The sequence below is a fragment of the Chelonoidis abingdonii genome, chromosome 1 (genome assembly GCF_003597395.2).
Source record: "Chelonoidis abingdonii isolate Lonesome George chromosome 1, CheloAbing_2.0, whole genome shotgun sequence".
Lineage (NCBI taxonomy): Eukaryota > Metazoa > Chordata > Testudines > Testudinidae > Chelonoidis > Chelonoidis abingdonii.
Genome location: NC_133769.1, coordinates 121,649,701 through 121,674,928, shown reverse-complemented (window position 1 = coordinate 121,674,928; position 25,228 = coordinate 121,649,701). Strand labels below are relative to the sequence as shown.

The following is a 25,228-nucleotide window of genomic DNA, read 5'->3' as shown; positions in this document are numbered from 1 at the left end:
GCTGTCTCTGTCTCAGTCATGGCCTTCCAACTCTGTGCCTGGCAGTCCACGCCACACACCGCACCACAGGCCCCCAACAAGCACTGGGCTGCTGGCAGACCCCTGCCCCCTCCCTTATCTGGCTTGTTGGTTTCTCCGCCTTAGTCCCCCCTGCAACCTCCCCTATAAATGAAGAATCATCATAAACTAGATGTGTTCGAGGATTGGTTCTTGGCACTATGCTTTTTAACATTTATATCAATGACCTGGAAGGGGGAAAAAAGTCATCACTGAACGTTTGCAGATGGCAGAAAGATTGTGGGAGTGGTAAATAGTGAAGAGGATGGGTTACTGATATAGAGCTGTATCCATCACTTAGTAATCTGAGTGCAAGCAAATACATTTGTTAGTATTAAAAATACGTAGTAACATTGTACGTCTAAGAAGAAAGAACATTACCTATACTTACTGGATGGGAACTGTATCCTGAAAAGCAGTAACTTTAAAAAGGACTTGGGGTCATGGTGGCCAATCAGCTGAACATTAGCTCTCTGTGTGACACTGTAGCCAAGAAAATTAATGAGATCTGTGGATATATAAACAGGGGAATATGGTGCAGGAGTAAGGTGGTTATATTTTCTCCTTATTGGACACTGGAATATAGTGCCCATTTTTGGTGTCAACAATTCAAGATGTTGAAAAATTGGAGAGGGTTCAGACAAAAATCATAAGAATACTGAAGGGTTTGAGACAGCCTGCTGTCGTAAGTATAAATCCAAGTAACCCAAACCTTGTTTTTTTATGGGGGGAGGGAGGCAAAGGCATTAGATATGGGAGTGAGGTCCAGTGGCTAGAAATGATGAGTGGAAACTGGATCTTTCTTGGTTTCTCTGTTCGTAGCTCTATCAGATTTGTGACCCTGGGCAAATCTCTTAACTTCAGCCTTCCTAGATACCTAATAGTAGGGTATTCAGATGTTAAATACATATTTGTGAAGTGGTTTGATACCCAGAGTGAAAAACGCCATATATAAAATACCGAGTAGTAATATTTTTCTGTCTGAATCCTCTGTGGCTTGCCCAACACTAACATAGCTTTTTATTTGGGGAACTTTTGACATAATAGATTGCAAGAAGCTCCTTGAGGGCTTTATACCTATCCTTGACATGATGTATCTGCTATAAAATTCTCTCCTGTCATTGATTTTCCAGCAATAATTCATCCAGGTTCCTAATAAACACTAAAGGGGTCTTAATCAATGATAAAATCTTCCCAGAATGCAGTTTTTGTTTTTAAAAAAGTGTATTACAAGTTCTAGAAATGCAAGAAAGCTTCAGGCTGGTGGCAAGGGTTAGAAAGGAGTTTTGCTGGGGGAAAGGAGACCACACAAGGACTTTATTTTGGGTCATGTGGCTACCAAAACCTTCAGTGTTCTATCTCTTTTGTCTCAACTTCGGTGTAATCTTGACTTTGGCATAATTTAAACAGTCTCAGAAACAACCACCCTTTGAATATTGTAGTTCAGGTGGTGAACAATTCTGGGACACAGAACAGTATGAGGCTTCATAAACCAAGGTGAACCAGCACACAGCTCAGATATTTGGGCCTGAACTGTCAAAAGTGACCTCTAATTCTAAACAGCTACAATTTTTTTGTAGCCAACTCCGGTATTTTAGGGCTTTATTCTCAGGGATATTGAAATTTCACAATTCCAGATTAAATCAATTGGAGCTGCAGGTGCCCAGGACCTATGAAATGCAGGTATCCCAAATTGGGCACCTAAAATTAGAGGTCACTTCTGAAAATTTGGGCCTTGATATAAATTTGTGGAGTTACAACAGTTTTTCTGTCTACTCAATAGATACCCAATAGTATTAATGTGTGGTATAAGTCCTGTTGCTAGCTACCATCCCTCATGCCTACGTTGCAGTCCGTAGCATTTAAACCACCACCAGGTCAAAAGGATAGTGTTTTATAGCTACTTTACGCTCCTCTTGTACTGGTAGGGAGGGTGAGTAGAGAAGCAGACTCCACTTTTAATCATTTCTGCAACAGCATCTAATAGTGGTTCATGAGTCATCCAGTGATATTGTTAGATGCTCAGAGGCAACTGTAGTCATGTGATCAAGATCTTTGAGATATGAATGGACACTGGAGAGCTGTGAACTTTCAAATCGATATTATAGCTTTTATGCCATTTCCTCTCTGTTAAGAACCAAACTTATAGGGATTGCTTGAATCTGGGTTCAGATGAAAACTTCTGCTTCACTATAACAAAAACAAATACATTTAAGAACGAGATTACTTTTCTTTCCTAGTACTGCAGCCTCATCTTATCTTAAAATGTTAAACCATATAGCAAAAAGTGTATCTCTAATAAATGTATTTTCAAAAGATTAGGTCAGTAGAATTCACCCAGGTCAAGCCAAGCTCAGTTAATATATATGGGGATGGTGTGAAAAGGCTGAGTAATTGAAGGCCCCCCCCCAAAAAGTTACCTGTCCTGTAATGTTAAATAAGATATTTTAACTCTTAACTCATAAGTATGGATAAAATTTTGTTGTGGTAAAACGAAGCAACATTCATGGAATAGTTATGGGGAAAAGGTACAAAGTCAGAGTATGGTCATGGTGGGGCTTAAGATGAAGCCAGAGGCTGGCTGCCCAGGGCCAACAGCCAGAGCTCAGCCTCTTGGGGCTAAAGCTGAAGCTGAAGAACTCACAGAGATCTCTCAAAGTCACAGAACCTGTGACCTGTGTGACCAAATCGTATCCTTCTTCATATGCTACTCAATAGATTTTCTGCACCCATGTGGAGCCCTACTGAAGTCGAAGGAGCTTCATGAGAATGCCAGGGGACTGCCAGTGTATACTGTACTTCAGAATCAGGGACAAAGGGGGTTAAGACCACCTTTACAAATTAAGTTAAATGCAACCTTAACTACAGAGCTGCTAATGATACCTTGCTAATAAGAGCTTCAAAAAAGCTCTGTGTGGTCCTAACTTGGTCTTGTGCTCTTCCACATCTAGTGAATGGGCTGACAAGACACAGTTTATGTGGGTACATCACTTGATCAGACCATTACCCTTTTACTGGTAATGTAAAATGTGTCCAGGGGAATTTCCCCATGCTCTTGTAGCCTTACTCCCACCCTTTTCTCCTCCTGCTTTATGCCTTCACTCATGTTACCCCTCATACTTTCAAAGTCTCCTTTTCCTCCTCCACTTACCATCTTATCTCTCCCGTAAAATGTTTCTTTAAAAAATGCTGCCTCCTTTCTCACAGTTTGTGACCCCCAAAGCTGACCTCCCTGTGCTCAACTCTTGCCCTTTGCTTTATCTTGTTTAGACTGTAAGCTCCTGAGGGCAGAGAGCACTTCTTATCTAAGTGCTGTGCAAATGTGTTGTGCTGTATGCATGGATAATTAAGAACTCACTAAATTCCATTTTGTTACTATGTTTTTAAAAAGAATACATTACAATCATACGTCACTTGAATATACTGGAATCCTATAACTTCATTCTTGTCAAAAAGCCTCTCTCTCTTTTTGCTCCATTTACCCAGTTGTAGGTCATTTCTCTGCCGCTCTGTCTGTGATGGTCGCTGGCTTTTCTGAAATACACAGGAAACACTTCCCTCAGATGGAACAGACTCTGTCAGGCAAGGTGCTTCCAGTTTCCTCCATGCCTTGTTTTCATCTGGCTCCTCAGTACATTTTACTTGGAGTGGCTGAAGCTTTGGTAACTCCCACCTGTAAGTACATTTTATCAACTAACAGGGAATTACATTAACTTCACAAGAAGAATTAGAATGACTGTCATCTGATTTCTCACCCCTGGCTCTCTTCCACAGGTTTTCTGAATAGGCCTATTCATCACCTGCACTGAAGGAGCTTAATTTCTGTTCTTTACTGTACTACATGGTGAACAATAATGTTCTCCGAGATTAGGAGGAATTTAGAATTTGTCAGACTTGGTCAGCTCATTGGACCATTAAATCTAGTAATCCACCCATGAACAGTGGAGCCAATAACTGCACTGGGCAAACTCCATCCTTTCCCGCTTGTATGTTGACTTTCTACCCTCTGCAAGTTGTTAATTTATACTGAGAAGCATGAGATTTGATTACCCTTATTTTAGCTTGCATAACTACAAAAGCTGTTAGCCTTCAAAAATTATGGACAGCTCTTAAAACAGTTGTTTTACACTTACAGCAGTTGACTAAATGACCTTCTCAAGCGGTGAATTCCACAGAAAGAATAATATATTGTGTATATTTCTCTTCTTGTTTTTATTGTTCTAAAACAATTTCAGAAGTGTTCAGATTTTACGTAGGGATAGGAAATAGCTTGAATATTTTGAGTGTTCGAATTGTCATTCTTACACTCTTAGATTTCTAGGAACTGAGGGTCATGGTCTCACTCAAAAGATAATTTTCCCTGGATATAATGCTTAGTACATACATAATGCCTCTTCATCCATACATTTCAAGCACTTTACTGAGGCAAGTGTATGCGGTTTCTAGGTTACAGGCTAAGTGTAACAGAAAATTGTAACCTTCACTATATAGCTTAAAAAAGAAAGAATTAAGAGGTGACTTGATCATGGTCTATAAGTATCTGTATGAGGAGAAGATTTTTCATGATAGAGGGCTCTTTAATCTAGTGGACAAAGGCTTAGCAATGTCCATTGGCTGGAAGATTAAACTAGATAAATTCCAGCTAGAAATAAGGCACAAGTTCCTAAAAGTAAGGGTAATTAACCATTGGAGCCACTTACCTAGGGATGTAGTGGGTTCTCCATCACTCAGTCTTTAAATCAAGAGTGAATGGCTTTCCATAAGATATGCTCTAGCTCAGCTAGGAGTTATGGATTTGATGCAGGAACTGCCTGGTAGCATTCTATGGCCTGTGATAAGCAGGAGGTCAGATTAGATTATCATTGTCTTAAAACCAAGACAAATATTCAAAAATGTACACAAATTTTGGACATCTTGGGTTTGGGGTATTCAGTCTGAGGGCCTAGGTTTGAGGTGCTGACCCTTACTACTCCCACTGATACCAATGTTCCCAAGATACAATAGAGGGGTTATTTATTATCTTGTCTAACACAATTATCTTTTAGTTACCTTTTAACACAGGGTTTTGTGAGCATCCCTTTCCCAGGCTGACCCCTCTAGTTCTGTTATTACATTTAAAACATTAGATTAAAGAAACATTAAGGTTGCAAAATCAAGTTCTTAAAAGGTAGGAAATGCTGGAATTAAGGTTGCTGGTGCATCCTGTTTGTAGCGTTGCTGGGGCTCTTGAAAGCTTGATTTTGCAACTGTCACGTTATTTATAGCTGTTCTTTTACAGTGTAATTTCCTAAGCTTTTAAAAAAAGCAACCTGAATAAACAAATTCCGTCATGTGGAACAACGCACACGCATGCACACACACCCTGCAATGGGTCATCAGCGGGGTTAAGGATCTTTAGATCCAGTGTGCAGACATATGCCACTTAAGCTAATGGAGTAACTGGTAGTGTTAGGCTGTTATCCACTTCTTCTATCAGCTTTCTAAGAGATTCTTCTACTTCTCTGGATATTTCTAAGCCAAGTATGAATAAAGTTCAGCCCATGGAGTTCTGTCCTTTGCCACTCTCACCGCACAACTGCAGAGTGAAGACAAAATTGGTGAATTCAGGCAATTCCTGTTCTGTTAAAGATACAAACATATTATTATGGTTGCATTAAACTTAAGATACAGTTGAAAGTTTTAAATTTATCCCTGTGGCTTCTAGCATTTTGCCCACACCAACTAAACAGAAGAACTTTGCTCATATGTGACCCTGATGTAGGCTGCTAGTTGAAGCAGCTACCCTCCTATTACCAGGTCAACTCAAATCCTGAACCTCTTCAGGAGGAACAAAATTTCTCCAACAAATCCATGGCTGCCTATGGCTTTATTCTTTAAAAACTCTTAACACTGTTCCTTTGAAAGAAATCTACAGAGAGTTGAAAGATAGGACTCTTATAATAAATCTTTCTAGGAGCACTCAGTATCTCCAAGGAGTTTTGTGGGGTGGTTTCAAGCCCACAACGTACACCTGTTCTTTATTAAGGGGTATTTAGTTCCTATTACAGTACTTTCATCTTTTAAAATGTGCTAAATTTAAAGCATGTTTCAAATATGTTGATTGGTAGCTTTGGCTAAACACACACACACACAGACTGGGAGCAAAAAGTCAACAAAAGAGAGAGCAAGGATACAATAGAGCTAAATGAACAACTTGAACTAGTTTACACTAGCTTTGTTAATCTGCTAATAGAGAATTTATATACCATGACTGCTTTGTCAAACAAAGGGTTACCACATCTGCAATGTCTGATGATGCATTGCAAAAATATCTGCATTTCTAGTCCAAGTGTCTTGAAGTACTTTGTGAATACTGAGTCTCATAACAAACAGTCTCTTAGTTAAGGAATATATAGGGGATCACTTCGCCCACCACTGAAATGCAATAGTCTCTCTAGGGAAGAATGCAGCAGCTGTTTAATAGCTCACAGAAACACTGTGGGAGAAGTCAAGAATACAGAGTGCAATTGAAACATCAGGAGTAATTTAGGTAAGCAGAATGCAATTACCAGAGCTGAATTTGTCCAGGATGTGTGCTTTACACCCCTACTCTTGCAAAAAGAAAGCTCCATCTGCACTTAATGATTACAAGTGGTCTGGATATTGGTTTTACAACTTCCTTTGGCTTTGTCTTCCCTGCTAAAATAAGTGTCTTTTTTATCTTGGGGTAACTAATGTGAGCAAGCTATCTTGAGATTAAAAAAACAAACACACATGGTGAAGACTCAGAAGTTCAGTTTTACCATGAGGTAAACTCACCAATGTCAATCCCTGGAATGGATATAGGGACATTTACCTCATGGTTTATCTCATGAAACAACTAAACAATCCTATAACCCTTCTGCTGGTTATCCCACTTTAAAAAAACACACCTTTTTTTTTCAGCAGTGAAGACTAGGCCACAGAGTGTACTGTCATACACACAGCACGCCATATGGTCACCTTCCCCTTCCCCACACATTCTGGTTTCACTCCTGAGTGAAGTAAAAGCACCACTTACTGAAATCAGGTTCAAAACCTAAATTCTTAATAGGATTTCCAAATTCCTCATTTGGACTTGCAAATCAAGGATGGCGACAGTGATTGTATTTTGTCAGTTGAATTCCGTGATGATTCAGGCATCCAAATGTGGAATTGGGATCTCCCATCGACAGTCTTTGCATTGTGAATTCTTTCCATGAAAGTTGCTGCAATATCAGCTAAGGAGGGGGAAAGGGAGAGGAGACGGAGGATTGGAGTTCCTGGGAGTAGATACAGCAGAGCTCCAAAAATGAGATTATGAAGACTAGAGACTTTGGCAACAGCTGATTCCAAAGAGAACCAACAGCTGTGCAGAAAACTGGGCAGGAAACATTTGTGAATCATAACAGAAATTCTAGTGAGGTAGAAGTCCATAATTAATAATTGGCAAATAGTCTTGATGGGTCACTTTTCATGATGAAAGAAGCAGTTCTGCTCATAATCAACTGTTTTTGCTCTGATATTCTTAAAAATTGAAATCCAGGAGGAGGCAAGTCCCTTGTTCAATTTGACTTGTTCACATAGAGACACCTTCTGTACCTCCCTAATAATCTAGTTTAATAACTTATTTGTAATTAGGCTAAAGGCGACCAGCTGGTTTGCTTCACTCTTTTTTAAGTAATTGCTGGATTTGTACTAAAGATGCAACTACCTAAACATCACTGTGAAGGAGTGAATACATGGCAAATGATGAGTTACCAGGGGGAATTTACTGCTTGTTGAAGGTGTTCAGGGCCGGTGCAAGGATGTTTCGTGCCCTAGGCGAAGCCTCCACCTTGCACCCTCCCCCATTCCCGACCCCCCGCCCTGAGGAAACCCCCCTGCCCCCCGCGGCAGCTCCCCACCTCTTGCCTGAGGTGACCCCCCAGGGAACCCCTGCCCCACCTCCACCCTGAGCACACCGTCGCTGCTTCACTTCTCCCACCTTCCAGGCTTGCGACACCAATCAGCCCAGGCACCGTAAGCCTGAGAGGCAGGAGAAGTGAAGTAGCCACAACATGCTCCGGGAGGAGGCGGAGCAGGGGTGAGCTGGGGCAGGGAGTTACCCTGCGTGCAGCCCCCCCCCCCTTACTTGCACAAAAATATTGTTCTACTTAAATGAAAAAGAAAAGGTCCTTTATTGATTACTTTGATTTGAACTTTTATTTTCTACTGACTCTCCAGACCACTGAGTAAAGCCATTGCAAAGGAACAGGGTGACAATTAAATCCCTCTGTACCATTTCTGAAATGCTTGAACATCACTGTAGCATTAGGCTGTACACTAAACTTTTTGTGGGGGGGAAGGTGCAAAAATCCTCTACTGATGCATCTCCACTCATCAGGGTGGGGAGCATGAATGTAGCAAAGCTGCTGAGGCCACTAGCATTGTTAACGTCATTAAATGCTGCTCAAAACAAATCTAAATGACACCATCTAAAAACACTGGTAACCATGGCATCCTTGTCTCCACTAGCACCCCCAGTTGTTGGTAGCGCTAGTGGAATTGCTGCTAATAACAGTGGAAAACTTTTGTGTAGATAAAGCAAAGTAGTACATTAAGAAATGTAGTACATTAAGAAACACCTCTAACCTCTCTAACGCCTCCCCAAGCTACCCCATGTAGCGTCTGCTGTTTTTGTTTTGTTAGTAAGATTCCCTCAACTAGAGATGGTCAGACTTTTGGTTACGACATGGGACTGGAAGTTGGGATGCAGAGGCAAGATTTCTCAAAACTGACTAGTGACTTTGTGGAGGAGAGGTCCTTAAGTTTTTTGGGTGCCTGGCATCAAATACCTTACACTGGGAGTCTGAATTTCAGAGCTATTGATTTTCCACCCTCTGAAAATCCAAGCCTCTTCAAGGTTTCTCAAGGTGAGCCTCCAAAATCACTAGTCACTCTTGAAAATCTGGGTTCAATTCCTACCTCTGCCACTTGCAGTGACTTGCCTGAGGTCACATGCAGCATCTCACAGCCTGCTTTCTCTTGTATAAAATGGAGAAACGAGAACTTTCCCACTTGAGGAAGTTTGAGGTTAAATTAAGTAATTGTAAAATGCACTGTGATCATTGGATAGAAAGGAATACACATCTGCCAAGTAGCAGTATTACTAGATGACTGATTTTGGAATAGTCCACTGTATGATCATTTTAAGTAGGTTAACTTAGAATGTGATACTTCAATAGATTGCTTTTCCATAATGATTCTGTTTCACCGTATATTTTAAAAGTAGTGGAATATAAGCTTCATGGTATATCCTGTTGCAGTAGGCTCTGGGCTTTTTTCTTTTTAAATTTATTGGATTTCTAGTTATTGTATCTTTTGCCTGGCCATCCCTAAAATGTTATTTCCTTCTGTAACTTGTAACTATCTTCTGCTTCCTTGCGAAGGTTCCTTACTAACATTCAGGCTTGTGCCAGGCAGAATTCGAGGGATCGCAATGCACTTTTTGACCGTCTTCAATGGAGCTGGTTGTTTTATGGGAGCCTTTATTGTTCAGACAACATACATAGGCTCTCAAGGTAAGAATATGCTCATGTGGTATGTTTGCAAGATGAGTTTTCTAATCGTACTGGCTATTGATTTGGAGAAGCGTGTACCAGCATAAGAGTGGCTGCCAAAGTTTATTATTTACTTTCACAACTAAGATAGAATTAAGATAGGAAATAGACTTGCAGCTGTATTCATCAAATTGTAATGAGTCCTCTTACTTTTGATAGGTGGAGTAATTAGAGAATGGCATCTGTTCTTTCTATTGTGAAATCAAGGGCAATAAATTGGCTATCAAGAACCCTTCCTTCACCAGAACCCTCAGCATGTGTCTATCCCCAGCCACATTTACTTGGGGATCATCTGATCCAGCAGAATGTGTGTTCAATGTTTTACAAAAGGTAGAATAGTAGAATACATTGTAGGTATGTTGTACTGGGGCCTTGAGAGTAAGGACAAAAAAATAAGGTTGAGATTTGCAAAATCCAGGAGATTTAGACACACAGCTCCTATTGAAATAATGAGAAATGTGTGGCTAAATCCCTCCAGGACCATATTTTGCCACTCTATCTCACACAGGGTAATATCTTACTCAGCAAATAGTCATTGACTTTAATGGGATCATCAATTGCCTAAGGTACTACTCAGTGGGAGCAAAGATGTCACAGTCTGGTGCTTAGTCAGCTATGAAAAGCTCAACCTTGAACTTCATGCATCAGGCAAAATAAAGGTGAAGTTGAACCTCATTCCAAAGCTGAAACCAAGGTCTAACTGAACCTTTCTTTTCAAGTTAAATATTTCCTTGGTCTTTCATTTTTCACACACATCCAGGCGCTGCCAAAACCCAAAAGTAAGAAAACGTTGTGACAAGATATTTTCACAGTACTTTTATCCCACTTAGAAAAGAGCTAGCATTCCCAGAAAACTCATTTTCATGACATTTCTAAGCCAATTCCATACATTCAACCAACTGAAAGCATTTATTATAAATCTGACTGTCTGGTTACTCTTCTGAATTGGTCATGGTAGGAATCTGGCACACAGTTCTTAAAAATACCTTTTTTGTTGATGAACCTTTGTTAGATACAGTTAGTACGTAGGAGTTCTCTATTTTATGATTACCTTTAAAACACCGGGAAGAATTTAGAGCAAAGGAATAGGGCCTCCTTTGTTTATATGTCCAAAATAGTTACCATATTCGAAGTAATCAGTTTTACAGATTGGTTGACATCCGTAAATTTGATCATTACCATCTTTCAAGAAGTCACCCTTTTAACATGCTACTATTGCTGGCTGTAGTACAAACTACAGCTGTCATTAAAATACCTGCCAATTTTCAGAACTGCTTGGGTTGCACCTATGTCTCCAAGAGACATTATTTTGGGGAACAGTGCAGTTAAAAAGATTGTGTATCATTGAAAAAGTGTGTGTCAGAAAATATTAATCCGTGCTTCTAAGATCTGGATGTACAAGTAGTTGGTATCTTAATCTGTTTCACTTCTGTAATGAAGTTTCTCTTGTATTTTCTTAAGTTAAGTTAGATAGAATTTTATTTCAAGCCATGAGTTTCATCTAGAAGTGGAAACGGATATTAAAATGCTTAGCTCAACAACTCACCTATAAGTCTTCAAGCAGAAGGGCCAACAGGTATAACAGTTGAGGTTACAGCTGGTCAAAAAGTTTCCAGTAAAGCACATTTCCTTTTGAAATGTTAATTTCATTAAATCACCATTTTCCCAGAATGTAATCAACTTTGTCAAAATTTTCAGTGATAAAATTATCAAAATGATTTTTTTGTGAAAAAGTTGGAATATTTTGTTTTGTTGAGGGAAAATGTTTTATTTCAGCTATCATTTTGATATTTGTTATTAAATAGAACATAATTTATATGATATTATAAAAGTCAGAATGCTTAGATTCATGTCATGTCACAACATGATGTCATTTTATGTATTTTTGTTATACTAACTATAATAGGAAATTACTGATTTAAAAAAATATAAAATCAAAAGTCAAAATTGAAACCAAAACAAATGTGGTTTTTTTAGCAATTTTTGATTCACAGGTAATTTTGCAATTTCAACTTTTTGTTCCAATTCAGAACAAAATATTTAGAATTGTCAGAATTTCCTATGGAAAAGAAATTCTGAGTTTCAACTAGCTGTCATTGAGATTTTCAAAGGCAAGTGGTGAATTTAACCATTCATCTCTTACATTTTTATGGGAGTTGTGTGGCTAAATCCCCTAGTCAGCTTTGTAAAATCTCAAGCCACATCTTTATCTCCATTACTGACTTACTATGAGGGAACACAGAACTGAAGACAGCTACAGAAAGTGACTTTCCACTAAGGAGGATTATTTCCGAGGTGATTCAGTGGTTGTCCGAACTCCTAAGGTTTGGGGTTTGGCCCGGGTAAGCCCCTCAAAAGACTGATTCTTATCCAAACCTATAATGAGAATCAAAGTGAATATTATTCTTCAATGGTGTCCTCCTGTTCTTCCAGTGAGAACACTTAGATTACTCTTTTCATTTTCATGTAATTGATATATTTTTAGGTCCTCAGAAGTTCCATTCTAAAAATGGGTAGAGATTCCTCTGAGGTTCTTTTGCCTCAACCCTAAACAGAACCAGTTCACCTATTCCTAGCAACCATTCCTGGAATGATACTGTGATTTGGGAATATGACTGAACAATTTATTAATTCTGTGTAAGATTTTGAACCTTATGTGTCTGTGTCAGGCTGCAAACACCATTCTGAATGTGCAGCTTTTTGCCTTCTGCATGGTCTCTTTACCTCTGTTGGATTAAAATTCCAAAGGATGGTGGCAAAAGAATAACAGTAGAGGGTAGCTGACTCTTAAGTACCCTATCATTGGAAATCATTTCACTGTAGACAAGACTAGTTCCTGCCCAGAAAAACTGGTTTAGCAGTGAGGAGGTTGTAATAAAGTCACCTGGCAAGGGTCTGTGCTCATGTGGGAGGCGGGGAGGGGGCTGGTAAGGGTATCACCTGGCACAGTGGGACTGGGGACTTTAAAAGGACAGAAGCTTTTCTGCTCAGGAGTCCTTTTTCTCCAGTCCATGAAGAAGAAGCAACCCAGCATGTAACACTTCATGAGGTAGGGACACTGTGCCTGCTGGAACCGAGTTGATTCCCCACAGACTCACATGGGAAGAGTGAGCTTGACAGTAAGGGACATTGAGGTTTAATATGTTTATTTTGTTGTTTGTTCTGTACGCTCCTGTTCTGTACATGATTAAGTATAAAGGAGCATAAATGTGTTGGACTACGTGAAGGGTGTGTGTTGACTGTTTGACAACTACTGCATGCCGAGTGATAAAGCAGAAGCTTCACACCTGTAGGGTGAAGTTTTGGTAAAGGACTGTGTTTAAGTACTGGGATGTCTCAAGGGTCAGCAGTGTGCCCACAGGGGACAGGTGGATGGACAGGAGCTCCAACTCTCAGAAGGTGGTGCCATATAGAAGGTCTGCACTCTGAGAGGTTGCCTAGGGACCCCAAGTTTGGGGCAGCGGCTGGACTCTGTTCAGGTGCAGGGGCTTAACATTCCTCAGGGGATCCAGAGGCTTGAATCGTCCCCACAACAGTCCTAATGGGTGGCTACTCGCTAGCATCTGTGACAGACACACAACCTTTAAATATAATGTAAATATTTCTGTATCTCTATTATATAACCTTTTAAGTGTGAGATTTTATGAATATTGTAATACTTGCTACCTAGTTCTGCTAACTTTTGATTCTGAACCATGAATTAAGTTAGGCTTGTTTTGTAAAAATTCAGACCTTTTGAGCTGAGTTTAAATTTTAATGAAATTAGTGGAGGTTTTCTTGCCTCATTTCCAAAGGAATGCAAGAATTCACTGCTGCTCCATCTATCTTTTGATGCCCATTCTGGAAATGGTGTCAGACATGATGTCCTTTTCCAAATTATTCCAGTGTTTTTGCATGATTAAACCGTCTATATTAAGCTATGTTACTCTCATATCATTCTTGATTACCTTTCTTGGACGTTGGTGTTGTATTGCTACAAGTGGTATGAGTAAAGTAGTTTTGTTGCTTTAAAAACCTCCAGAGCTGCTTATTGTTGACTGTTGAGCTCTGATCTGATCATAGAGGGTCTGTAATTTTGAGGTAAAATATCATATATCTGCTAAGCATGCTTACAGAAATAATAACGGCTGTTATTGAAGCTGTAATAGGAAGTAGTTGAATACAAATAATTGTGTTAGTACATTTTTGTTACGTTAGTGGCCTGTTTTATGGGTGTGAGGCCAAATGCGAGAGTCTGGGTTCTAGTCAGGTTAAGGCAGGGGTTTTTTGTTAAAATTATATAGGCCTGAGGACATACCCAGGTAACAATTTATGCCTTTTCTTGCTGTACAAGTAAACAGGTGACCACAAGTTGCACAAATTAGAGGGGACTTGGGGGCCTTCTGCAATATGTTAACTAGGCAGTTTGACCCCAGTGATGTACGGGAATTATTAAGAAATGATTGACATGATATATTAATATTAATGAGTAGAAGATTAATTAAGGAAGTCCGCAATGCCACATATGGATAGGTATTAATCTTGTTATGGGTCGTGGAAGATGATCAAATATGGTTGTAGATTCAAATAGTTATATAAAGAAGGGGTATAAAAGATCCAGTCTAGTTTTGGGGTTTGTTGGGTCTCTGATACTTTGTAAACTGAATCAGGACCAACTCTCCACTTACTTTTCCTTCCATCTTTGTTTTTAATGATCTTGTGATGAGGTCTAGTAGACTCAGAGGACCCCTACTGGAGTCCTCAGGGTCCTACCACACTCCATTCCAGGAAAGAGCAGTAGAGATAAGTCCTCCAGGCTCCCTGGGAGCTGCTGGTCAAAGTAGATTCAGTTGCTGGCAGGAACTAGGGGAGCAAGGAAGGTGCTCCTGGCTGGCTGCAGGGACACAAGCAGGACTTCAGCCTTGGTGTGAAGCTGCTGGGGCTGCAGGTGAGTGGCTCAGGGAACAGAAGCTGCATGAACAAAGTAAAAAGAGATGCAGCAGATGGCTATTATTTGTAGGGTCCCTGGGTTGGGACCTAGAGTAGTGGGTGGGCACCAGGAAAGTGGCTGCATAAGCCCAGGGAAGGAGCTGAAGATCTGGAAGTGGGTAAGCATTGGTTGGACTTTGATACCTCCCCAGAAGGGGAATTAACTGAACTGTAAACAGTGACTCATCTGGAGAGCAGAGGTCAGTTGAGGCTTGCCAGGGGGCAAAGGTCTCCAGGGAGGAAACCCTGAGGGCACTGCTCCATTCCAGAACTGGGATCACTTGAGAGCTAGCCCAGAAGAGACTGAGGAATAAGTCCGGGGAGTGCTACAGGAAGAGACCAACTGAGTGTACTGTGATAGTTGGACTTGTTGGACTTGTACCCCAGAAGGGGTTTGTTTTGTTCACATATGGACTGTGTATGACTCGGCTGGTGGGCTGAGTTGCCAAAGTTCCACTGAGGTGGGTGATAGCCGGTGGAAGGCACTGTAAGCAGCGCAGAGCTGAAAAAGAACAGCACATATCCGATAGCAGGCATTCATGAGAGGTGAACAGACTCCATCACAGATCTCCATAATGTGAGATTGAAGGTCTGAACAACGCAGGAAATCACTTTCCCGTACTTATTCTCCTCAAAGGCAGCACTTCTGAGAATGACACTAAAGGCCAGTACCAATTAGCCAATATTGACATCAGCTACACCTTGATCCCTTGAAAAGTTTAAGTTCCATGATAAAGAGTGCTAAAAAATAATCAATATCTGAACAATTCATGGTGAAGGAGGAAGACAAACCAAACTTGAATTGGTTGCTTTTAAACCAGCTGAACCTGGATTAGGTTCTGAAGTCCAGACCTTGTTCTGTCACAGTGAAGCAAGATGACACCTGAATTGTGCTGTTGTGAAGCTAAATTCAACAAGGTGTGTTGTGTGGATGTTAGGCTACTGATGCTTTTGCATTGTCCCATGATTCAGGTTTACTGGAACAAGAGTCTAAACTATTTTGCGTTCTCCCACCCTTAGTTCAGTGGAACCCATGCTTTTGGGAAGCTGTTCAGAACATACTGAATTAGAGTCAGTGAAAGGATACAATTTGTGAATTACACTGCTGAGCATGAAAGGTGTTGATTAAACTACTCCAACCTTTTTCGGATCGTGCTCCATATCACTAGCTTATAGTATTTTTTATTGGCACAGTTGATCAGCTATCAGTCACACAGAGTCTAGGCTGCATTAATCACATTTTAACTCATCTAAGGAGGATGGTGTGAATATGATAAAATAAGACTTCTTGAAATCTGATGAGTGCAAACAGATGATGGGTGACAGTGATATTTTCAGTACAAGCTGGGAAACTGATCTCTTTTGCATCTTTTACCTTTCCTGACATTTTAATGGAAGAGATGCAAAACTAAACCTGTCCTCCTTTGCTAATCATTTCAGAATAAATGTATCTAAAAGTAGTAATGCAAATATGTAAAGGGGGGTGGGTCAGAGGGAAGGAAATTAGTCCAGATTGCCTCTTTCTGTTAAGATCTCTGGTACCAATATTCTCACTTATGAGTTTTAACTTACCTATGTGATTAGCACCAAAATATGATACTGCCAAAAGACATTTTACAGTCCAGATGGCAGTGTCCACTGATGCCTGTTTAACCAATAAGGATTTGAGACAGAATGTACTAAGACTTAGACTTGGGAGTGATAAGCATTAACTATATCCCATCACTTGGTGAATTGATTGAGGGATATGTGAAGCTCTTGAAAGATTTCAATTTAAGTGTTTTTTTTAATTCCAAGTCTCAGTAGTGGGTTGAAGGTAAATATCTGGGATTTATTCAGGATAGACTAGTCTGTGGGATAGATTCACTGTGTTTTATATGTACCCTTTAACTATGAATTTATGCCATCATTTGTATGGCAGTAAACAAACTGCACTACACATCCAGCTTGGGGCTCTGCTGTGCCTTCAAGGTACAGCCCTGCAAGGGAGGTAGTGTAGCTCCAGGCACAGCCCTGAAGATTCAGCATCCATTTTTTCTGTATCCAGGTGGACCTGCTAGCTTATGTGGACAAATGGTGGTTCTACAGCCTTGCCTTTCCCTTCCAGCTTTGGAGAGGCTAGTGCCTGCAACAGCACTAGCCTCATACATATGCTTCATGCTCCATGCAAACCTGCCATAATGTGGTCCTTGCATTCCCCATAGTAGGCCAGACTTTGCATGGAGCACAAAGGGCATGAGGCTACTCTTGCCCTCCTACCCAGCCCAAGCCACTACCTCTTTCTCTGTATACATGTGCAAGGCCAGGCACCATTGTGTTAGGGTAGGTCTACATTGCAGCTAGAAGCAGACCTCCCAGCCTGGGTAGACAGAGATTTGCTAATGGGGCTCAAGCAAGAGTGGTAAAAATAGGTGTGAGGAGCCCGCCCAAGCTCCAGCCAAGCCAGAATGTCCATATTGGTTATTTTTAGCATGCTAGCTTGAGCCCCACTAAGGCTGTGAGGCGTTTTATATTGCCGCCCATCACTGTATTATATGAGCATCTTCTATGTAAAATTGATTGCAATGGCTCTAATTAGGTTAAGTAGCTCTTCCAATCAGTCATGGAACACACACGCAATTCATTGACACCCAAAAGGAAAAGGATCTCAATCTATCCATGGTTAGAAGTAGCTGATAACATTTGGCAGCATGAATCAAGAATGAGAATTTTTGTGTTGGAATAAACTTTAAAATAGGGGAACTGTTGTGCAAGTCTAATTTCCGGTGAGCCAGTATCCACATGACAAACCGTCCCTACAACTGGAACTTCTGTTGGCAATCTCGGTAGAAAAGCCCAGGACATGACCAGGGTGTGGAGATACTGCCAACTAAAAGCACAGACACTGCAAGTTAGTGTCTGGAATACCAGCTCCTGGATTTCTGTGATTACAACAGACTCTCAGCTTCCATTTAAAACACTGAACAATCAAAACAGACCAAGTAAAGTTCTGTGTCTCATGGTGTAGAAGAAAAGCTTGAAAACATGAACAGACTTTACTCCATGCAGGGAGGAGTCTTCAGCCAGCCTGAAACAATAGCTCCTAGCAAAGTGAGCTGACCCATGTGTCTCAATGGAATTTTAAATCCAAGCCCTTTTACTTTGTTGAGGCCACCTCAGCAGATGATGGTGTGTGGGTGCAGGATAGAGCTGGACAGATGTCACACTCCACACCTTTACCCCCTGTGGAAAATTTCAACTTTTCATTTAAAAGAAAATCTAAGTCAAAACTTTCTGTGGAAGTTTTTTTTAACAAAAGCCCAATGTTCAGCTGAAAAACTGTTTTGACTGAAAATCTTGGACCATCCCTTGTGCAGCAGGCGTGGGCCACCCACGCAAATACATGCTCGCTACCGGCTAGGTATTTGGAAGACTCCCGGTACTGCTGTCACCCCTGCCTATCTGGAAGAGGATCTCTGCTACTACTGGGAAGAGACTGGTCCCTGCTGCCAGTATTGGAGTGGTGGGGGAGAAGACAGCCCCACTGCAGCTTCCCACTTTCAGTGCAGGGGGGGCATGACACAGGGGCAGGACTTGTCACCGTGTGCCTATCGTCTGCCCTGAAGACAGAACAACTTTCTCACCCCAAAACTAGCCCTTCTGATTTGAGGAAGGGGGTGCTTGCATTGTTGTTGCTTTCCTTGTCAATTTTCTATTACATTATTGTCTAAAGACCCCACTTCAGATCTGGGCCCCACTGGGTTAGGCACTGTTCAAACACAAGGCAGAGAAAGAGCGTGAGAGAAAATAAACCCAGAGAGAAGTAACTTATCGAGGGTCACACCGGAGGTCAATGGCACAGCATGGAGTAGAACCCAGGTCTCCTGATTCCCAATCCGGTGTCCTATCCACTAGATCATACTGCTTATTGCCAGGGCCAGCTCTAGCTTTTTTGCTGCCCCAAGCGGTGAAGGAAGAAAAAAGAGAATGCTGCGATCAGCGGCACTTCAGCGTCATCTCTACCACGTTGCTTCATTCTTTGGTGGCCGGTCCTTCCTTCCGAGAGGGACTGGAGGACCCGCTGCTGAATTGCCGCCGAAGACCCAGACATGCCGCCCCTTTCCATTGGCCACCCAAGCACCTGCTTCCTGCACTGGTGCCTGGAGCTGGCCCTGCTTATTTCTATACTTGTTCTGCAGATGAAAAGAGGGCTTCCATCTCCAACACTATTAACACTTTGCCAGCACTGAAAACACAGTCTCAGGGACTTGGTTTTGGGTCTGTTCTCTTGGAAGCAACAAACTCTGCAGAGAACAGGTATGGAACTAAATTAATTTTTCTTATAATTCAGTAGTATTTTAATGACATAGTTTCTATTTGGATTCCCTGGTAAATTCAGTTCCATTACAAAGCTCCTGCTGCTCACATAGTTAGACCAATAGATGTAAATAATCCAACAGACAGTGTGAACTCTGCTTTGACAAGCTGTAGTACAGAACCCCATGCTTGCTTTTCCTTTCATCACTCTCCCTCCTTCTTCTATCAGCCACTGGGGGATGTAAAATGAAAAACTGCCTGATTGTGAATTATGACAGTAAAAGTTTATATGCTATTAAAATGAAGTTATAGTACCTGGGAGCTCAGTCAATTGACAATGTTAAATGATACGTTTTAAAACTAGTTCTGAGATAACATCACAATGGGAGCCACGCATGCAGAGGTGAAGTAGTGCTGCTCTCCGACAAGCGGAGAGGCATCGCTGTGCAAAACAAAGTCTGGAGAAGGACGAGGGAAAATTACTGTACTGATTTCAGTTGATCCTTATTGCTCCAGAGAGATCTAAAGGGGACTGCTTGTGAAGCAAGAGATGTTTACAGCCTTGAGGTACGGATGAAAGTGTATGAGGATGAAAGAGGAAAGCAGAGATCCTTTTTTCATTCCTTTGGTCACTCTCTCAAACTGAAGTCGTTTCCTTCTCCTCTTCATTCTAATTAGGTTAAGTAGTTCTTGCAAACTGAGCTAAGAATGCCAACAGACAGCTTAGGTCAAGTAAGGCTATTAGTTTTCAATGGCACAACTGCAAAAGGAAAAGTTTATTTTTTTCTTATTCCTCTTTTAGCAAAGCCTTCTGGGGAAAAGCTGCTTTCTAATGCTGGAGGACTTCATATTGGAAATGGGGGAGTGAAGAAAGCTGTTTTTTTTTCTTGGTGATAAGCAGCCTGAGTTCCCAGTTAGAATAAGGGCTTGATACTGCCTGTAGAGTTTTGCTCTGATATTTTAGCTCCTCTGTCACTCTGTGCTTTCAGTTTGGTTTTGTGTGTTAACTATATTTGATCATCTTTCAAGAACTGAACTTCTGGAAATCCAGTCTAATTAATGATTGGCTTCCTTCTGTGAACCCCAATCTCTACAGTTACCAAAAGCAAATCTGCTTCTGCAATTATGATGTGCACAGCATATCTGACAGGCAGGAGGAAACTTTTAAAGTATTGCAGTTACCCAAAATTCTTGAGGTGTTTTGGATTGTATGTGCATATGTGCCATTGTCCTTAACTTGATGGAATTTGAAGTGCTGAAATGTGTCATAAGCTCTATACTACCAAGGGGCCAAGTGGTAGGGGTCTGTGCTGATAGAGTATTTACAAATAGGTATGGTGTGCAGCATAAAGAGGACCAGAAAGTCCTAGTTGTTGCAGATCCCTGGCCAGTATGTTAAGCAACAAAAAGGCAAAGCTGCTTGTTTTTCCAGCTGGTGGATGGTGCTGCTGGAAGGCCTGAAGCACTTTGACTTTACCTTCTCAGATATCCATTAGCACATTTCCCATTCACAGCAAAGTTTGAGAAATGTGGTTTTGTTCCAAATAGTGCGAGTGGGGGAGGAGGAAGTAGAAAGAGACTGGGACTTGCTGAACAAGAAGACTGGATCTGGGTGCTGTGTTAGGGAGACTACAAATGGCTGGGTCAACAGACTGGGACTGGGAGCCAGTAGGTGGGAGGGAGACTGAGATTGCATGAGGAGCTACAGAGAGACTTGGAGTGGCTAGGAAAGGAGACGGGGACTAGGAACCAGTGTGGAGGGAAAGGAGGGGAGGAAGGAGAAGAGGCACATCTGACAAGGAATTGGTGTTGGGGGGAAGAACTGGACTTACTGGACAATGAGACTGAGACAATGAGCTGGGGGGATGGACACTGAGGTTGAATTAAGAGTTCAGGGAGAGAGCCTGGGACTGGGAGCCAGTTAGGGCAGGAATGTGAGCAAAGGGGAGTGGCTGGATGCCAGGGTGAGGGAAGAGACAAATTGGATGAGGTGTGTCATTCTGAAACTCTCTGGATAAGGAGACTGCAGTGGATTTAGGGGTAGACTGGGGTGAGACTAGGATTTGCTGCACAAGGAAAGTGGGACTGGGATGAGACTTCTGAGGAGTGGAAAGTGGAAGATATTGATAATTTTGTCTCAAGAGCAGGGTTTAATAGGGTGCCATAAATAAGACCTGGAGGCACCTATTGCTCAATGAGAAAAAAACAAAATATTGAATAACTTCTCACAAAGTGAGCACCATTCATTCTGCACACTCAGTGCGTGTCCTGTGGAAAAAATAGTATGTAAGCACGTAATTAAAGACTGCATCATAATGCATATACACATGAGGTTTAATTAAGGTTGTATGGGCAACCTTAATTCTGCATTTCCCAACTTTAAAATGCTTAACTTTGCAACCTTAAATATGTTCTCTTTAATGTAGATTGTGTGTGTGTGATACAGGTATAGAGAAGATGATCAGAGAGGAAGGATAGTCCAATGTTAGGGTGCTAAGTAGAGAACTAGGTTCAATTCCCTCATCCACCATAGATTCCTTTGTGACTTTGGATATGTAATTTAGTTTCTCTATGCCTAAATTACCCATCTGTAAAAGGGTACAACAGATGTGTTAAAGACTGTAAGGCGCTCAGATACTGAGGTAATGGGGCTGTATAAATATCTATGATAGAATTCAAAGCCCCCATCACTGTAGGATCTGTGAGATCTTAAACAAGCTTGTATTTCAGTAACTTATATGTGACCTACCTCCTGGCAAGTTGAATAAACTAACACTGCTTCAAATATTTGCTTCACTAGGCAATTGGTTCCCAAACTTCCTAAATGAGGGTAACTTGGAGAAATTCTACTTCTTCTTGGCTTCATTAATGGTGGTGAACACCTTGGGGTTCTGGACCATTTCACATAGGTAAGTACCAGAAAATGAGGATCTGACACTTCACTAGTGTGTGTAGGATTTCTCATTAAAATTATAAGTAAACCTTATAACAAAGCAGTGCTGACTGAGCAGCCTAGAGGTAGTTCATTGGATTACCATGCAGAAGGTCAGAGTTCAGGATTTTCCCTCTCCCCCTTGGAGAGAAGAGGCTTGAAAGTACTTTCACCTGGATAAGATTAAAAATAAAATATACATCCTTTGTCCCAGTTGTTGAAGGGGTCTTAAAAATCTAAAATTCTGTGAAGAATGCTAACACTAAAGATGGAAGGGAAATGTAAGCATAATTGGATGGAATAGAGCAAAGGAATGCATAGGGAATATTTCCTGCTACTTAACTGTATACTAATGTCAGCTAGACTCCCTGGTGGAGATACTGGAATGACTCAAGTCACTCAAATGCAGAAATCAATTCTATATTGCCAGTAGGCCTTACATTGTATAATCTGGGGGTTCCCAAACTGTGGCCAATAGGACCACCAATAATGTTTGCAAAGCTGTCGGGGACATGGTGCTGTCTCTACCTCCTTGTTTCCAGCTGCTGAAACATGTTAAAATCCAAAAATATACTAAATACATAACTAATATTTTCCCTGTAATCAACAGTTGTTATAGGGATGCTATTCAGTCCCCAACAGAAGGACAGGCAGCCCACACCATTGCAAATGGGAAGGGAGGGGGGTCCAACGGGAAGGGAGGGATAGCTCAGTGATTTGAGTATTGGCCTGCTAAATCCAGGGTTGTGAGTTCAATCCTTGATGTGGCCACTTAGGGCTCTGGGGCAAAATCAGTACTTGGTCCTGTTAGGGAAGGCAGGGGGCTGGACTTAATGACCTTTCAGGGTCCCTTCCAGCTCTATGAGATAGGTATAGCTCCACATATTTATTTAACAGATAAAGTCTCTCTATTGAAATGTGATTCACACTATTAAAAACATCAAGAACCCTTGAGATAAGCTAATTTAACTTTGCTAATTTTAATTTTTATGATTCTTCTGCTGGAAGGCTGGTAGTTTGATATGGGCACTAAGTATTCTTGAAGTGAATATCTCTGAGGGAAATGTGCTTCTAGTAACAGGGCCTGATTAAAAATCTGACTTGTTGATTACAGATTTCCCTAACTTTGCAACACCAAGGACCACGCTGACATCTTGCCAACCACATAAACGCCATATCTAATCCAAATCTGAATTTATACCACAAGGCAGCATCTAGAGGGTTAGCTCTGGACTATATTTTTTACTCAGATTCTTGCAATGGATAGATCAATTTCATCTCTGTGTACCTCAGTTTCCCCCATATAAAGTGGAATATTATTATCCACAAGTTCAATAAAGTGCTTTGAGGCCCATTGCTGAAAAATACAAGTACGAATTATTCAAAAAGTACTATATTTTCCTAAATGTTAATTTATTTCATGCCTGTTCCTTTAAATGATCAAGACTATAAACTACTACCTAGTTTTTCTACAAAACTTTTCATCAGTAGATCTTAAAGTGCTATTATCCACATTTTAAGATGGGGAAAACTCAGGCTCAGGGAGGGAAGTGACTAGCCGAAGGTCACACAGCAAAATCCCAGAAAAGCAAATCCTTAAAAAGGAGGGTCATATTGCTTTATTTTTTTTTTATTTGCAGATACAGCAATCTGAATCAAGAATATGACCAAGGGTTCAGAGGAAGCATCCTTGACAAGAAACTTCTGCAGCATGAAAATTCTCCCAAGTTTTATGACAGTGTCCTAGAATATTCTTCCACTTTGTCTCCTGTGGAGACAGCCCTATAAAATTTTACCCTTAATTGACAGACCTGGCATCACAGTGCAGTCTACCTGCTTTGTTGCAGTCAGTCATCTGGCATATTTTAATGAAATGTATTTACGAATGGCCTTAGCAATAATACCGATTTGTTGTTATATTTTTTACCAAGTACCACAAACAACTGCACGCTTAGGGCCTGTCCCTTTAGCTGCTCCAGCAGCATAATTCCGGTTGCTGTCAATGAGAGCTCCACAAGCAAAATGGCTACAGAGCAGAGCCTTTTAAATGGTGAGGGGAAATGTATAATGTGTTCACATATGTATTTAATTATGGCTTAAACCAAATAAAGTCACTTAGAAATTTGTTTAGCAAATCATTGAGTCACATATTTACATATAAACAATTTTAAAATATCTTGTTTGGAGACAGTGTTGCATACTAGATGGAACAGTGGGTTGGAACTCAGGAGCTTTGTGTTCTATTCTCGGCTGGATGACCTTGGGCAAGTCGTTTCACCACTCCACACCTTGATTTTCTCCTCTGTAAAATGGAGATAATACTGACCTCTTTTATAAAGCACTTTAAGAGCTACAAATGCAAAGCACTCTGTGCGAGAGTTAGGTGGTACTATTATAATTATTTAAATAACCCCAATTATTTTGCTCATCAAATGCATGTACAGGAATCACTTCACTCATCACCTCTGGAATACAGTAGCTGTTTAACAACCTCACCTGGCAAAAATACAATGGAGTTTTTAAATGTAAGAATACTATATCCAACCCCGCCTCCCTCCCGCAGCAGATAGGAAAATAACTCCCTACATTGGAATTTGACATGTTGACAGTGGAGCTACTAATCATTCCCTTGTCAGCAGTGTCCTGGGATTTTAATGACTACAAGTAGGTGAGACCCTCTTAAAATCTCACTGGGAACATGAAGCAGCTAGCTTCACAGTTTTCTTCCCTTAAACACTTTACTGGGGGATTTGCTGTACAGGGTACATCTACACAGCAACAAACAAACAAACAAAACCCCCACAGCAGTGAGTCTGAGAGCCCCGGTCAACTAATTTGGGCTTGTGATATGGGGTAAAAATAGCCATGTAGTCATTCAGGCTTGGGCTGGAGGCTGGGGTCTGAAACCCCACAATGAGGGAGGACTTGCAGCCCCGGCTTCAGTCCAAGTCTGGATGTCTACACTGTTATTTTTTGCTTTGTGGCGCAAACCTGAGTCAGTTGACCCAAGCTCTGAGACTCATTGTTGCAATATTTTTTGCTGTGTAGACACGTGCGCATGGTGGTTTGGAGGGAAGAGAACTGCCTTCTATAAAAGTGATAGGTTCTTTTGCAATAGGACTTGCATCCAAGAACTGACCAGATCTGTCACTGATGCTAGGCAGTGCTGATGCCAATCTGTCTGGAGCGTTATCCAGAAACACAGCACAAGTTTGTAAATATAGATATTCCCTAGATATCTATTACCCACAATACAAAGGTAATACAAACATATAAAGAAGATTATCATATTTAGTGAATTATAACTTTTCCACTGATACCTTACACAACATAGCTGGTAAGATTCATTGCACTTTTATAATGATGATGGGCAATC

The 25,228-nt window shown here is 41.0% G+C and overlaps 1 protein-coding gene across 1 annotated transcript in view; it reads left to right on the top strand.

Moving 5' to 3' along the window:
• SLC15A5 (solute carrier family 15 member 5) overlaps positions 1 to 23,640 on the top strand; it is an 81,110-nt gene extending 57,470 nt beyond the window's left edge. Inside the window, exons 7-10 of the mRNA XM_032796029.2 lie at positions 3,544 to 3,732; positions 9,486 to 9,617; positions 21,721 to 21,829; positions 23,493 to 23,640. Coding sequence (XP_032651920.2) covers positions 3,544 to 3,732; positions 9,486 to 9,617; positions 21,721 to 21,829; positions 23,493 to 23,640 — 578 coding nt within the window. The remainder of the gene's footprint in view (positions 1 to 3,543; positions 3,733 to 9,485; positions 9,618 to 21,720; positions 21,830 to 23,492) is intronic.
• The last annotated feature ends 1,588 nt before the right edge of the window (positions 23,641 to 25,228 follow it).